The sequence below is a fragment of the Amaranthus tricolor genome, chromosome 3, assembly GCF_026212465.1.
Source record: "Amaranthus tricolor cultivar Red isolate AtriRed21 chromosome 3, ASM2621246v1, whole genome shotgun sequence".
NCBI lineage: Eukaryota > Viridiplantae > Streptophyta > Magnoliopsida > Caryophyllales > Amaranthaceae > Amaranthus > Amaranthus tricolor.
Window position 1 is genome coordinate 304254 of NC_080049.1, and position 16665 is coordinate 320918.

A 16665-nucleotide genomic window follows, 5' to 3' on the forward strand; every position below is an offset into this window, starting at 1 on the left:
CACACATGTCGTTGTTGTAGTCCTCTGTCCGTGACAACCTGACTTCTCACAATGATAAGTAGTATGACATAATATTATTAAACCAAATACAAATACAATTTGTAACTAAATTTTCTTCGGCTAGGATTCCATGAATTGTATTAATTGAAAGTCCAAAGTTTTATATTGAAACAGCCTCATTTTATTCTTTTGAGTTTAGACCTTAAATTCATAATATCATAATTTTTTAAATTATAAGGTAAAGCAACAGATAAAGTATTCAATTATGTGTTTTTTTTTTTGGCATTTTACTAATTTATTTGTGTTTATTTATTTCCAGTGATTGGACCAACCTGTAAACACCAATATTTTCTGACCGTCTTCTTCTTCACATCTGACTTCACTAACTCTCTTTCTGCATTTTCTCTTCTATTTCACCGCTATTCACACCATTTTACTCGCTGTATATTCCTGGGTACTACAATAACTACCCGGAATATCGATTTTCCGGCAATGGGAGCTTTTAATATCGGTCTTATTGCTTTATTTCTTCAGTTATCTGTATTTGTTTCAGCTCAGAAAGCTCAAACTTCTCCTTGGCTTACACTTGATGGTACTCTTTCTATCCTTCCATTTTCAGCTTGATTTTGTGTTTACTCAGTAACAATTTTATTTTGTCATGTAGGTTAGTGTTATTTTTTGTGATTATTGCCTTTTGTTTTCTAGGTAGATTTGGATTTTTGGGTGGTTATAAATTTTATTTTGTTTGTTTATTCATTTAGTTACTTAACTAAAATGAGATCTGAAGTGGGATTTGCACTGAAGTTTGCTACTGGTTTTTGGAACTACACTGAAGGTCAATTCAATGGAGTTTTGTTTAGGTGTTCAACATAACATTTTGACATGGTACAATATTAGATTGGGAATTCTATAATTGGTGTCATTGGAAATTTTACATCTTCATTCTAAATCACATTTTGTTTCAGATGCAAATTTTGTTAGCTCATTTGTATAGAAAATGCCCTCAAACTTCCGTTTGATTGTATGGATTTTTCAGTCTACTTCTTTTTTATTGTCTTATCTGTTGATTTGAGGTTATGTTGATTTAATTTCCGCAGAAGTGTGTGTGTGTTTTTTTATACTTTTAAATTCCATTCTAATATATTAGAGTATAATATGTATTATGAGTCCATCAAATTAAGCTTTTGGTTGAGTTGGTTCCTTAACATGGTATTGGATGCCCACGTCATGGGCTCAAACCCCATCAAACTACATTTTAGGTGGTATATTAAGCATAAGTTATGTGGAGGGGCTATGCTGTAATAACACTTCTAGCCCGAAGGACTGTTGTCTTAGTGGTATGATTGAGTTGACTTGAATTGAATCCTAACATAATTTCATGTATAAATTTGTGTATTTATGGTTTATCTTGAGTTCTGATAATTATCTACCCACTGTTGTGTCTGCTGGTGCTAGTGTATTTGAGCACTCAAGTTTGATTGTTTCACTTGCATATTGTAAGTTTGATGTGTCAAATTTAATAATATTGTTCCTAAGATGCTGACGAATTATAATTCTTTACCAATATTGTGTCTTTATCTTAGCCAGGTCAAGGGTCTTTAGATGCTACGTGGTGACTATTTTGCATTGTGGAAATGTGCTTTGTTGCTGTTAATAAAAGGCCTTAGTTTACATGAAATTATTTATTTTTACAGGCCTTATCAACCGTATAGCACAATCAGTCTTGTAAGATGTATATGATTTATTAGCTCCATAGCGGCCAGCCAATATGTTAGGATCCATGACGTCTTGGGAAATATTGATTTTGCTGATTAAGAATCTGATAAGCATCAACTGATATGTTTTGTATGGGTTAATGTCTAAAATCAAACTCACAGTGACCATTGCTTCTATGTCATCCTGTTTTGATCCCTGTAGTCAAGTTCTGTATTTTTCTTGTTGTTAACTTATGTCACCATTTAATTATTTACATTCTTATTTTTTTAGTTTTTTCTTAAATTTTTCATTCCTTTTTAGATTTTGTCTCTAATGGAGGAAAAAAAATCTTATGCAGGGTCTGCGCCACTAGTTATAGCACGTGGTGGGTTCTCAGGGTTATTCCCCTCTTCTAGTAGTTATGCCTACAATTTGGCGATGATGACTAGTGTACCAGATGTGGTCTTATGGTGTGATGTCCAGTTAACCAAAGATGGATTTGGCATATGTTTCCCATATATCAAACTTGATAATTCCTCGGACATTAGTGCACTTCCCCCAGAGAGAAGTAAAAAATATGTTGTTGATGGCGTTGAAATGAAAGGGTTCTTCCCTGTTGATTTTACTTTTGAAGAACTTCAGCCAGTCTCCTGTAAGTTCTCAACTTTATTTTTGTGCTACTTATTCGACTGATCATGTTATTACCTGAAATTTTCAATAAGTTCCACCTTCTACTTTCCTTTTTAAGAAATTACAAGTCAGCTGCAATTTTTCTCTATTATTTTAATATAGGATGCAGGAAAATGAATAACTTTTTCTTTCTTTGTTGCATTCCACCCTTTTTCCCCGAAGCTACGTTTAACATTTCAAACCTTGTCTAAATTTATCACAAATTATTAAATGACACGGTCTCACGGTGCGACCATTTCTATTGGGCTAAGTGCTGACCCAATGTACACTTTCAGTCGTAAATTGATCACTAATAATTTTAAAGTGACCAATTAGAGAAATTGATTGATTTTATGGGCCCATCTCATATTGAGATGTTATTCTATTCAGTGATCTATAGCCCAATATGTGGGACTAATGTTTTTTCCCGGTTGAACCTTTGGCTCTAGATACCAATTATTAGGCCCACCAACCGTGAATGATAAGTATTAGTAAGATATTGTCCACTTTGGTCAAGCCTAGACAAATTTTTTTTAGGCACCTTTCAATAAAACCTCGTACTAATTTGAAGTCGGTTCACTTTATATACTTGTCAATTCTTTCTTATTTTTTCAAATGTGGGAATTGTGATGTACAATCAACAATTGGTACATTATATATTTCAAGAAATTAATGGTGAAAGTGAATTTTAAGTTTTAACAATCAATTATAGATATCATATATTCTTTTCAAATGGAAGTGTACCGATATTCATTTTTTAATGGTAGTTTTAGTAGGATCTTGTTTCCTATCCTCATGAAGATAAATTACCCTTCAACATTTGACTATTGACAAATTTGTTATTGGACTTGTACACGACAATAGCCGTATAAGAGGAGAGTTAACTTTACACAATTTTGATGAGGTTCCATCCTAAAACCAATTGGTAATAAGAGCATTAGCCCATCAAGTTCATATGTTAGTCAACTTCTTTCTAATCCATCGACAGGGGATCACATGTGGGTTATTTTCCAACCACCAAATGGAATAAATTAAAGTCTGATTGTGGTACATCCTAGAAGTTGGGTAATTCAATTGCATGATCTGAAAAAAATTGTTTTATGTAGCCAATTTGTTGCAATTAAAGCTTTGGCATTGTTGTGTTGTTGAACATGAAAGAATGCAGATGTCAGGTGGAAGGAACAGTAGGATTAGATTTTGGGGTGATAGTAATACTGAGAAATGTTTTATGATATTCCTTTTTCTTTTATGTATCTTGTTTATACTCTATGCTTGATTTTATATAGTCGTCCTTCACTTAGAGAATAGCAAAACACATAACTGGATTCCCTGTTCGATGTATAAATATTAGACTAGTGTCTAGCTGTTATCCTTATGCCTTTGTAGTTCTTTTCTCTTGAATGATTTAAACATGGCAGTTTTCTACATTTAGTTGTTGGTAAAATGCTTATTAGCCCCATCCACGCCTGAGACATGGGGTATTGCGAAATCTAAGTGCGGCATTTCCAGAGCTTATGATTTGAGTTCATTTCATTGCTGTTTATGTTTGGGACTGATTAATAATCTGATATGCTACAGTAACTCAAGGAATTTATACTAGAAGTCCTAGTTTCGATAATAGTCAATTCGCAATCCAGACTGTTGACGATGTGTTTACACAAAACAAACCTGCAGGTTTCTGGTTAAATGTTCAGGTATAACCTATATATGCTGCAATGAAAATTATGTTCATTACATGATTTTTTTGTCAATGAATCTTTTGGTTTGGAACATTTGATAATAGATCACTTATAATATGATACTCTATGGCCTATGCAGCATGACGCTTTCTATAGCCAGCATAATCTGAGCATGAGAAGCTTTGTCATTAGTGCTTCAAGGAGAGTGATCATTAGTCACATCTCGTCCGCTGATATCAGCTTTTTACGAGGGCTTGCTAGGCCTTTTGCATCTACCAAAACCAAACTGATTTTCCGATTTCTTGACCGTGATGCTTTTGAGCCTTCAACCAATCAGACATATGGGTCTTTTCTGAAGAACCTTACAATGATAAAGGCATTTGCGGCTGGAATCCTTGTTCCAAAAGCTTATATATGGCCTGTCGATGCAACCTTTTATCTTCAACCGCATACTTCTCTTGTGGCTGATGCTCATAAAGCTGGGCTTGAAGTTTTTGCTTCAGATTTTGCAAATGATGTTTCTCTTGCATATAACTACAGTTACAACCCAGTTTCAGAGTATCTCTCTTTCATTGACAATGGAGACTTCTCTGTTGATGGTGTGCTGTCTGACTTCCCAATAACGCCTTCAGAAGCCAGAGGTGAGCCGTATTATTTTATTGTCTCCTTTCCTACATAATAGCTAACCAACTAATCAATAGACTTCTCTAGCGGCGTTTTCTGTTAATGAGATACATGGTTACGCATATGTATTTTGTTCTTTGTTTTTGTAATATCAATCAACTTGGCAATTATGCCGATAACTAGACCTAATATTATGTAAAATTGTGTTATATGCTAATATTGCTTTCAAACGTTGCAGAATGCTTTGCTCACATGGACGTTAATGCTTCAGCAACAGGTTTGTACCTTTTCTTCTCTTTGACTTCTCTAATATTTTATCTTGTAATGTTGAAAATGGAGCAATTGATACTTCTAGCTATTGCCTTTGTTGTCCTTTAGCTAAGGTTTTGGTTATATCACACGATGGGGCAAGTGGAGACTACCCAGGTGGTACTGATGTGGCATACCAAAAAGCCATTCAAGATGGAGCGGATGTGATTGATTGTAATGTTCAAATGTCAAAGGATGGCGTACCTTTCTGTTTGAGCTCTACCAATCTTATGAATAACACACTAATTGGTCAAACGGAATTCAGGAGCCTTTTATCAACTGTTCGTGAAATTCAGCCAGCACCAGGAATATTTTCTTTCAGTCTGAACTGGACTGACATTCAAGGATTGACTCGTAAGTGGAATTGGATATTTGGGATAAAATTTCTATATTTAGTTCTGTTAAACATTCTGGACGCTTAAAAACTGGTGTTTTTATTGTGGTCTCCCTTCCCTATAAAATAATTTTACTTTCATGAAAAAAGTCAGCGAGTCCGAAGCTGAAAGTCAGCCTGAATTGTAATGATCAATGGCTGACGGCTGACGCATAGGAGCTTTAAGGCTCAGGAGTTCATTCTCATACTTCCATCCATTTGTTTAGTCCAGCTTCCTCATGACATATATTTTGCATAACTCTGAAGTTCATGATAATTTTAGTTTTGCAATTGTAGGTTTTACTCCCTGAGAAAATAACCAAGTAATAGTTATAATGTTTATATATTCATGTATACTATGCTAGAGTACCAACAAAACTCTAGCAGCAGCCAGACATATTCAAATCCATTTTGAATAAGCATCATAAAGCTGATAAAAGTTTTCTGTGTATACCTAAGACAGCATTCCTAAGGTGTAAAAATCTCAAAAGCCTCTATATGGTCACAGATACTATACTAACCAGGGATGGAGCAAAGATTTTGGAGGCCCTATTTATTTTTGCAATTTCATTTAAAATGGGGCCTTCAATATATTAAAAGATAAACTTTTTTGGATTTCAAGAAAAATAATTCAAGACAAAATGTATTGTAACATTATACTACAAATATAAAAAAGGATTACAAACAAATTACGTAAAAAGTGTTGAGCTTGAATAACACCATTTAATATGTGAGCCCCCTTAATTCTGGGGCCCCTAGGCAGTCGGCTACCCCGGATGCCCTTAGAATCGGCACTGCTACTTATGCAAGCATATAATCTTGGCTTAATTAATTGCTTGTGCTACTAGTTTTTAGATCTTTCCTTAGCTAATATCACATTGCTGAGTCATGGGGATAGATGTTTTACAAACCCTATATTTGATTTATAGGCCACACACATGTATGTTTATATCTATGCCTTTTTGTAAATAGGATTTGTGCCAATATGTTTATGCTAATGCATGCACATTTCTTTTCAAAAAATCTTTCTTTTTCCAAGTGCGAGTGGCCACTTGTTTATCAATATTCATGTATATGTAAATGTGGCAATATGTTTAAGCTAATGCATGCACATTGGCCACACACATGTGTAGATGTGAGTTTGTTTGTTGCTATATGTATATTTTCTTGTTCATTGAGCTTTTTGTAAGGATTACTACAATTACTCATCTCTACATCCGTTAATTAATTGAAGCTTTTCAAATGCTTTGTATTCCCGCATTCTTCATCCATCTATTGACTTTGAGTGTTATTTCTTGTTATAATAGTTATGGAGTGCTTTGACTTCTATGCTCATTTGCTTTTCCTTGTTTGCAGCTGTGATAACGAATCCATACCCAGATTATAACATGCTCAGAAATCCTAAATTCAAAAATGCTGGGAAAATTGTATCCTTGTCGACCTTCTTGGGTCTTGCCAAAAAATCGACTTCACTTTCTGGTGTCTTAATCAGGATAGATGTGAGTTCTCTGTCTGTGATGCTACTTTTTTTCATCACTTATAAAAGTGTGACAAAAAGACATGGATACTAATTGCTATGTCCTGGGAAGAGTATGAATTTACTTGAAGAATTAGAGAAGCATCTTTTTTGCATGTGGTTAACTAGGCACTAGCAGTGGCATATGAGGCGTGAGATGGGTCCAACTGTATTTCTGTCAGCATACAGGCATCAAGGAACGGCGTAAATGATTCCAGGCCATTTTTTACCTGTATAGAATAAAAGGAATGAATACTAATGATAATAGGGAGAGTCAGAATTGGGGAGAACTCTGTTGCCACATTTGGATAATGAAATTTGGCTGCCGTTTACTCATCGTAAAAAGTGTATAGCTGGCATTGCGCATTTGAAGACAAAAGACTGTTCATAGATATACATTAGTTTGAATTTAAATGTTTAGATACATGAACAAGAAACCTCTAAAGCTAAGAATCATAGGTTAGCCTAGTTGTAGGGGACTTTCCCTTTCTCCCTTATGATAGGGTTCGTTTCTCACCGCTTTCTAGAAGGATTAAATCCCACTCCCTTTGCGTGCAGCGATTCTCTAGCCTACTCAGAATTAGTAAAAAAACATTTTAGAACTGGATTTAGCGGTTTACTGTTCACTATATCTACAAACTGTTCTTATCTCAAATTCCTCCATGCTACATCATTTGTTTGTGGAACTTAAATTATACCAATGTCTAATTTTTAGAAATTTATACCAAGGGCTAACTAGACTTAATAATCCTTTTTTTTTTTTATTGATGTTGATTCAGAACGCACAATATCTAGCATTGAAAGAGGGTCTAAGCATAACTGATGCAGTTACTGATGCCTTGGATAAAGCTGGTTATACCGGTCCAACAGCTGAAAAAGTTAAGATTGTGTCCACCAGCAGTTCAGTTCTCAAGGCGATGAAAGGAAAGAAATACGAACTTGTTTACGAAGTTGATGAGTCAATTCGTGGGATAGAGGATGAGGCTATTGCAAACATAAAGACCTTTGCTCAATCTGTAGTTGTCATTAAGAAGTCTGTTTTTCCGGATGACGGGGGATTCCTTACACTTGCGACTGATATTGTCAAGAAATTGCACTCGTTTAAGCTATCCGTTTATGTTCGTCTTTTCAGAAACGAATTTGTAAGCCAAGCATATGACTTCTTCTCTGACCCAATTGCCGAGATCAATACATTTGTAATGGAAGCTGAAGTTGACGGTGTCATTACCGACTTCCCAAAATCTGCAGCGCAATACAAGAGTAAGATTTTAAAACAGCTTTCATTGTTTTTGTGCTTCCTGCTTCTGCTTCTATTAGTAACTTCAAATACGTTAATATTTGAAAAGAGAAATCTTGTTTCGATTTGTCATTAGTTTATGAGTAGCTTGGGAATCTGTCTAGACTCTAAAGAGTATGTTGGTCATATCTATGTATACAACTAATCTCTTCACTTCTAGAACAGTCCTGTGCTAATTATCCCAAGGGAATCCTTCCAAGTGTATCTTAGGTTCTGTACATATAAACATTCCTAGGCTACAAATAAGATCCATTTTGGATTCGTCATTTCTATCTGTTATCCAATGTTGATGCTTGAGTATGAAAATGTGTACTATTTTGAGGCCGGTACTAATCTAGCTCTCTCCACACCCCGGCCCTCTGCAGGAAATTCGTGTCTAAAAGAAAAGAACACACCGATGTATATGAGTCCAGTTCAACCCGATCAACTCCTTCAACTCATTAACCCAACTGCGATGCCCCCGGCTCAAGCTCCTAACCCACTTCTTGAAGTGGCAGATGTATCAGAGTCGCCCCTCCCTGCGGTTGTGCAGAACAGCTCAACCACAATACCAGCAGAAACCCCGAAAGGATCAGGAAATGGCGTGCCTCAGATATCTGTTTCTGGATTATTATCTTTCTCGGCTATGATTGTAGCTGTCGCTCTTCTGTTGTGATAGGGTTTAAATAAAGAAGACTGACTTGATTATTTTTGGAGTTTGGTGCTGCAGATCACGATTCAAGTTTTTCCTGTAGCTTAATTTCATTATGTTTCTTCTTCTATAATCCATTTAGACTATGTTCATTCTTAACCATTTATTTATGTTCTCAACATGGAGTTGCCAAGTGAAGTACAAAGCACCTCGGACGAAACTGGATCTTTCAATTTGTATCGCTTTCAATTGTAACTATTCTTTGGTGTGTTAATCCTGTTAATAATTATTATCAACCCTCTTTGATTATTCGATGTCGTATGTCATATTGATCTAGAAAAAACCAGACAAATGAGCGACAAATTGGCTTATTCTTGTGATTAGGGTTTAACTCTAAAAAAAAAATAATCTTATATATGCAATTTAACTTCACTACGTGGACTAATATAATTATTATCTTGTATGACGTATCTAATAGCTTAATTCAAGGAAATTTTAAAAAAATAAGATTATTTAACAACTTAATTTCAAAAATAAGCTTCGTAAAAACTTATTTCCCAAAATAAGCGTCTGTACATCCAAGCCTAACCTTGAGTAAAATCGCTGTTACTAACAGCGAAAGTTTGAAAAAAAAAAATAAATAAAAGAATAAAGTCGCTGTTGGTAACAACGACTTAATGAGTTGACTGGTCAACTCCTTAAGTCGCTGTTACTAACAACGACTGAAGCCTTTAATTTTTTTTATGAACAAAAGTAGCCGTTGGTAATTTAGAAAAATAGCCGTTAGGAACGTGAAAATAGCCGTTGTAATGATGTTCTATAAATAGCTCCATCATTTCCCATACTTCATTATACTCATTCTACATCATTCTTCTTCTTTTCAATCAATTTTTAAAGGTAACATAAGGTATTATGTTAGTTTTACTCTCAATTTATAAATGTTAATATTATTTTTGAAAGTTTACTTACGTTATTATATTATATGTTATGTAGATGTCAAAGGAGCATTGTGTTGAAGAGCTTTGTGATGGTTATGAAGTTGAGATTAATACAGATTGGAGCGACTTTGATCCAGGGCGTGAATTTGTTGCTTGCCTTTTCTACTTGGTTGACGGATTAGCATTCACATACTTTTGATGGATTGCTCCGGAGGGTACAAAATGGCAGAGAGACTTAATAATACGGCTTGAAAGGAAAAACAAGAGCTTAAAGATGAGGTATTTAATCTAAAGAGACAAATGGATGATATGGCACATAGGAAAGAAGAGACTGAAAGGATTATGAGAAAGTTTAAGAAACCTTCTTAGTTAGCAACGGTAGTTTAACTTAACGAATGAAGTATGTAATTTGATATGGATTTGTAGAACTTGATTGAAATTGTGTTGAATGTTCGATAGCAACATCCTTATTTGAATATGATTGTCTGTTTGTTTTTGATTAAATTCATACTGTATTTTTGGCGGAATGATTCATCGCCGAAAAGTCTAAGTATTTAACATCAATTCATTCAAAATAAAAGTGTGATACTACGTTAAAAATATATACATCTACATATATGTTACAATTTACACACAAAAGACCAACTTTTACAAATATTGAGTATGTACAAATGTTCAGTAATTACAAACAGTATTCTAATGCTAATCCTCCTCCTGTACCCTGTCTAACCGTAGTCCGGGCACGTTAAGTCAACTTCCTCAAGATGAACTTCAGGGTGATGAGGAGATGACTCGTACGTAGTGATGTGAGGCGTAGTCACTTCCGGAATGAAGTATTGAAACTGCGTGCTTAGGAGTATGCCTTAGGCAATCTCCCGTACGGGCTCCTCTTGGGAGGAGCTGATGACTAATGCAATGCCCTGTGCCTGCAGTATCACAATCCCAAGACCTCCAAGAGTTGTCCTCAATGTGTTCATCTAGAGGGGGAACCATTGCATAGGGTGTAGGAGCAACGATTATTGGAATGTTTCCTAAGGTCATGTCATTAGCTAGAGCCTCCTCGTCAACAACCAAATCATCCTCAGAAGGAGATTCAACGAATTCATTACTCTCACTATTAACATCATCCCAAGGCTCATTTGTATCTTCTAAGTTAAAAGTATCATCATTTGAGACTTGAAATCGAAGTTGATTGGGTTCATTAGAAGGATAAGAGGAAGATAGCATAAAGGGATTTTGGGTTTCTTGGGTAGGGAAGGGCGTATGAGAAGGAGCAGAAGAAGTTATATTCATGAATGCATTTGTTTCCATAACATTGATATCTTCATTCCCTAGGGGTACCTCTTCTACATATAACTCTAAAGAAGGAGTAGGGGTAGACCTTGAATACACCCACATTGCATCTATAGCCTCCTCATCCTCAACCGGAAAAGCTAACAAATCTCCACTCATATTGTACTTAAAACTTAAATTAACAGTACTTTTTGTAGTGTCAATGCCAATCTTAGAGCATATAAAATGTTTAAATTCATTCAAATCCATGTATGAGTTGCATGCAAACAGTTTACGTCTTCCCCCAACATACTTAACATTGTTACTAGTTGATCGAATAGAACCATTCCAAAAGCATACAACAGTCACACGAAATGAATCCATTTCTACAACAACACATACAAAATCAACATCACCATCATGTTCATAAATATATGACCACTATACATTTTAAATTCAACAACAAATTCTCGAACAAACTTTTAATTATGAAGATCAAGGTAAATAACAACTACATTCGACATTTTTGTAGACTTTAAGTGTAAATGACCACTAAACATGACATACATTTTGAAATCAGCACCAAATAACAAAATTTATAATAAAAACGTACCTCAATAAGCTGTAGATCAACAAAAATTAGTTAATTGCAAGCTTATGAACCTACATTAATGTGAAAGTTGATTAAATTTCAGTAAACCCTAATTTTTCGAAAATTTTAAAAAAACACAAAAAAATACCTTAGGTCGATCTTGGAAGATTACAGAACTAATTAGTGGTACAAACTTAGAATTTGATGAGTTTAGTTGAAGGATTGAATGTGATTTTAAGGGAGGATGAACGAGGGAGATGTCGTGAGTGTTGCAAATGAAAAAAAATACGCGAGCTGAAATGAGGAAGAAGAAGAAACTGGAAAAATTAAAGGCCCAAAGTCGCTGTTACTAACAGCGACTTTGGGCTTTTAACTTTTTTTTTTGGCTCTTTCGCTGTTAGTAATAGCGACTGTTCCCAAACCTAGGTTTGAATGTACGGACGCTTATTTTGGGAAATAAGTTTTCACGGAGCTTATTTTGGGAAAAAAGTTGTTCAAATCGTCTTACTTTTTTCAAATTTTCCTTAATTCAAAGTCTGCCTTCATAATCTTTAAAAGTCTAAATTGATCATTGGGTTAGGTTGAGAACTTTTATTTCATGCATTCTCTTGAGAGACCGTCTATATTATAGACGCCCCTCAAAAGAGTCCAGCTCACACTCTTAAGTTAATATTTTTAGAAATACAAATTAAAAAAAATGCCTATAATTGTTGTCAGAATCCATACACACGTGTATGAGGTTCCTTGGAATATGAAAAGTTCCATCATTAACCACCTATTCCACATGAATAACCAGAACTAGAGTCTTGAACATGAAGAAATCAAAATTTCAACTTCCATCTTCAACATTGCTCTACAATTTTATTCTGAAAACTGAAAGTCTTTTAAAAATGGAGGAATTAATGATGGAATTCGAAAGTGCTTATTCGAACAAAAATATGCAACAAGACGACATTAATATTCTTCAAGGTATGTTATTTAGAAAAACGTTGCTTTAATGCAATAAAACTTATGTACTTATTCAGTTTTTTTTTCTTCTTTCTTTAAGCTTCATCAGTAGCGGATATAGTTGAATATAATGATGAAGGTGACAATCCTCCCAAAGGAAACAGTGCTGAAGATCGAACAAGTATGTTAGAATATTTATGGTTATTAATATCTGAGATTGGGGATATAACCAAGTGCTATTGATGTCAGTAGCATGAGCATTTTATATTCCACTGATGATGGAAAACTGTTCACATTTGAGATTTGCATTGCTCATGTTTTCAATTGAGAATGACAAGGAAGCATATGAAGGACATAACAACGCCAATTGCCTGTGCGTAGGTAATAAATTCAATATCGTTTGTGTTTGTTGTTATAAATATTTTTGTAGTGATAATAGCATGTCGTTGGTATTATAAAATAATAGATTTTGTGTCTGCTGTTATAATTAAATGTATTTTATATTATAATATAGTGTATAAGGGATTATAGTATAATATATTTTAAAGTTTAACATAGCAACTTTGGAGTTATATTGAAATATAATGAAATATATTTTAAAAAATATTTGATGTTGTATTGAAAAATAATTTGTTATAATAAGATATATTTGTTGTTATATAGGTGAACAAAACGAAAACACTGAGGTTTCGGGTGCGATTGAAAATGTCTCAACTGCAATGAAATGTGCTACTGACTTATCAAAAGTAGACTTATTTGGTTCACTTGAAGGCATTTCAACCCAAACAATAGAAGAGTTTGAGCAGCTATACATATCACATGTACGAGTAACGCGTTTTACTTTTAGCATTGAAAAATACACCCAAAGCACAAGAAAGGATATTATCGTAGAGAGGTACTATGTGTGTTCATGTGAAGGGAAAACACACCATGTAGATCCTTCAATTCAAGCACTAGAACATCCAAACAAGTTGAAAAAGATGAAACTCATCCCAACAACAAGATACGACTGTAAGACAAGGATACGAGTAAAATTGGATAATGAAAATGGACTACATTATATTAAGCAACACATCATCTTGCACACACATGAGCTTATAAGGGCTGAATGGCAGCACCTTTATCATTCTAAAAGGCATGTATCAGTTGCAGAGAAGATTGATACCATTAAATCATTTGAAGAGGCAAGCATCAGACATTATTGCTTATAAATATTTGTCTCAAGATGTAGAAGGTGATGAGTATGTTGGGCATACACTATCCGACCATATAAAATATGTAAATAGGTAATACTAAACACCATTTTATGATACATGTTTGGAGTCATAACGTATTATATTTGGAATTATAATTATATAGCACTATATAGCTAGTGTTGCTAACGTATATTTATGAGATTATATATAATAGTATTTGACCTTATAATATACCATGTATGGTATTAAATTTTCTTCAGGTTGAGGATGAAAGCAATAGAAGGGGGTGATACTCAGATGGTAATTGACAAGCTGATAGAATGATTGGAAAAAGATCCCGACTTTTATGATTGTGTAAAATTAAATGAACAAGGACAACTTACAACTCTATTTTGAAGTGACAGTATGATGAGGGAGTATTATAAAATTTATGGAGATGTGGTCATATTTGACACAACCTACCGCACCAATCGCTATAATCTTATATGTGGTCCAATAGTGGGGATTAATAATCATTGGAAAACTGTTATGTTTGGGTGTGCATTTATCGTCGACGAAAAAGTGGAATCATTTGAATGGGTTCTTGGTCAATTTAAGAAGATTATGAACAACAAATCCCCAATGTCAATCACTGATCAAGACTTTGCGATGTCAAAAGCAATTGAAAAGGTGAAAAATATTTGGTCTTGTAATATCTTATATTTGCTGTTATATAGAACTAATTTCGGTAATATAATATCTTACATTTGGTCTTATAACATAAAGCTTCAATTATACTTATTATAATTTCAATTGCATATCAATAAAACACCAAATACTTTATAAAATAATTCCACATTAAAATATCAATCCAGATACATAATATTATACATCCAACGTTTAGTATAAAATCAAATATATAAAAGCAACTATATAATATTATAACTCCAATTATATAATATAATAAATTCAAATATATAATATTATAACCCCAACGTCAGTGTTATGATCCAAATACATAATATGATAACTCCAATTATATGATGTTATAATTCTAAATATATAATATTAAAACTATAACCATCATAAAATCATACTCCAAAAATAACAACAATACAACATAATATAATACAATGCAACGTCAGTGTTATGATCCAAATACATAATATGATAACTCCAATTATATGATATTATAATTCCAAGTATATAGTATTAAAATTCCAACCATCATAAAATCATACTCAAAAAAAAAACAATAAAACACAACACTCCATAATTTGTCATGCAGTCAACGATTTTATAATCCCAAATATGTAACGCACTAATCTCAAATTAGATCAAAAGGATGAACTTAAATTTCCTCATCCGTCTCTATTTTCACTAGTGAAGTCTGAGGCCTAGGAGCCCTTTGTTTGGGGACTTTTTCTGTCGCCGCTGTCACTTGATCAGTGACATTTTGATCCCTTGGAGGAGCTCTTTTGTTCTTTTTAGAAAAAACAGAGGCTAACGCATCATCGTCGCTGGTTTTTTCATTATGAAAACCTAAGCACAATTCAAGGAATAGCGAAAAATCAACAAAAATCAAAGTTTTTTCAAACAAAGAATTGTTTGAAAACCTAAATACAGTACAATAAATACCGAAAAAAAACAAAAATCAAAGCTTTATCATCATTCATGGAGTAGCGAAAAATGGTGAAACATTGAAAGAATTTTGAAACACATACCTTTGATGAACCGAAGAACATATTTGAAAACCTAAAAACAGTACAAGAAATACCGAAAAATCAAAAAAAATTGAGGCTTTTTCATGCGAAAATGGAGAAACATTGATAAAAATTTGAAAAACATACCTTGGATGAAACATAGAGATTGAGAAATTTGACCAAAGAAGAAAAATTGCAAGTGAGAATAATCTTGAAGAATAAACAGGAAGATTAAGGGATGAAGATTCGGGAGAGTAAGACACGAAACGGGGCGTATGATGGAAGAAATTGGTAATGTCAGGAAAGAGAGTAATGAGGAGTTGAGAGGAAGTTGAAGTTGAAAGGATGCGACATGACTATTCAGGACGCGTGTTTTTTGAAAGAGGCAGTTACGTTAAATTTTCTTAAAATTTAAAAAACTAGGCCGGCCCAAATGTAGCCGTCTATAATATAGACGGTCTCAATTACAAATTTGTGCTTTTATTTATTCTTGATTTTTACCACCTGTAAGAAATGATTATTTTCTTCTCTATTTTTTGTTTATATGAATAATCTAACTTACTCTCGAATTAATAAAATAGTTTAAGGGAAGTACTTTGGTTCATTAAAAAAAAATTAATTCTAATATAAAATATAAATATATATTGATATATATGAATGATGAATGATTTTAGTTTATTGATTTTTCTATACACAACCTCATAAAGGAAATGTAGTTTATTTGAATAGCATTAAATTAAAATTACAAATCTAAGGATTTTGAATGCTAATATGAAAAAACAGATTTAAATTGTACTTAAATAACTTTACGTTGGGTCTAAATTAAGTCTCAATATTATTGAACGCTAATTATGTTTTAATCAAAAAAATAAATAAAAAAAAAAAGTTCAGAAATTGACAAGCCAATATAAAGAATAATCATACAAACAGTCAACTTCAATTTTCGAACGAAGTTAATCAATCAAGATGAGCGGTAGGTGTGCATGCATTCTCATAATTCATAATCAGCATACGGCTAATTCTTACCACTTCCTGTTGGCTTCAAAGCTGGATGCCGTCATGGCCGGCTGACGGCTACACCTGATAATAATGACAACAAATATTCCTAATAGTCTTTTGACTTTTTAAATAAATATATTAATAATAATTTATTGTGTGGAAAATATCACTAATTATTAAATAGAAAAAATATATTCATATTTATATATATACGTGCAAGTCATGATGGTTTGTTAGCTATATAT

The 16665-nt window shown here is 33.5% G+C and overlaps 1 protein-coding gene across 1 annotated transcript; it reads left to right on the plus strand.

The window, feature by feature from the left end:
- LOC130807953 (glycerophosphodiester phosphodiesterase GDPDL3-like) lies at positions 1-9102 on the plus strand. The gene is made up of 10 exons (XM_057673363.1): positions 1-238; positions 320-592; positions 2054-2347; positions 3943-4058; positions 4183-4684; positions 4906-4944; positions 5046-5330; positions 6706-6848; positions 7645-8125; positions 8528-9102. The coding sequence occupies exons 2-10, from the start codon at positions 493-495 to the stop codon at positions 8815-8817; spliced, it is 2250 nt and encodes a 749-aa protein (XP_057529346.1). The 5' UTR covers positions 1-238; positions 320-492; the 3' UTR covers positions 8818-9102.
- The last annotated feature ends 7563 nt before the right edge of the window (positions 9103-16665 follow it).

Coding starts and splice junctions, on each gene's coding strand:
- LOC130807953 (XM_057673363.1), top strand. CDS start 493: ATGGGAGCTTTTAATATCGGTCTTATTGCTTTATTTCTTCAGTTATCT. Junction 4,685..4,905: donor AACGCCTTCAGAAGCCAGAG/GTGAGCCGTATT, acceptor CAAACGTTGCAG/AATGCTTTGCTCACATGGAC. Junction 6,849..7,644: donor GTGTCTTAATCAGGATAGAT/GTGAGTTCTCTG, acceptor ATGTTGATTCAG/AACGCACAATATCTAGCATT.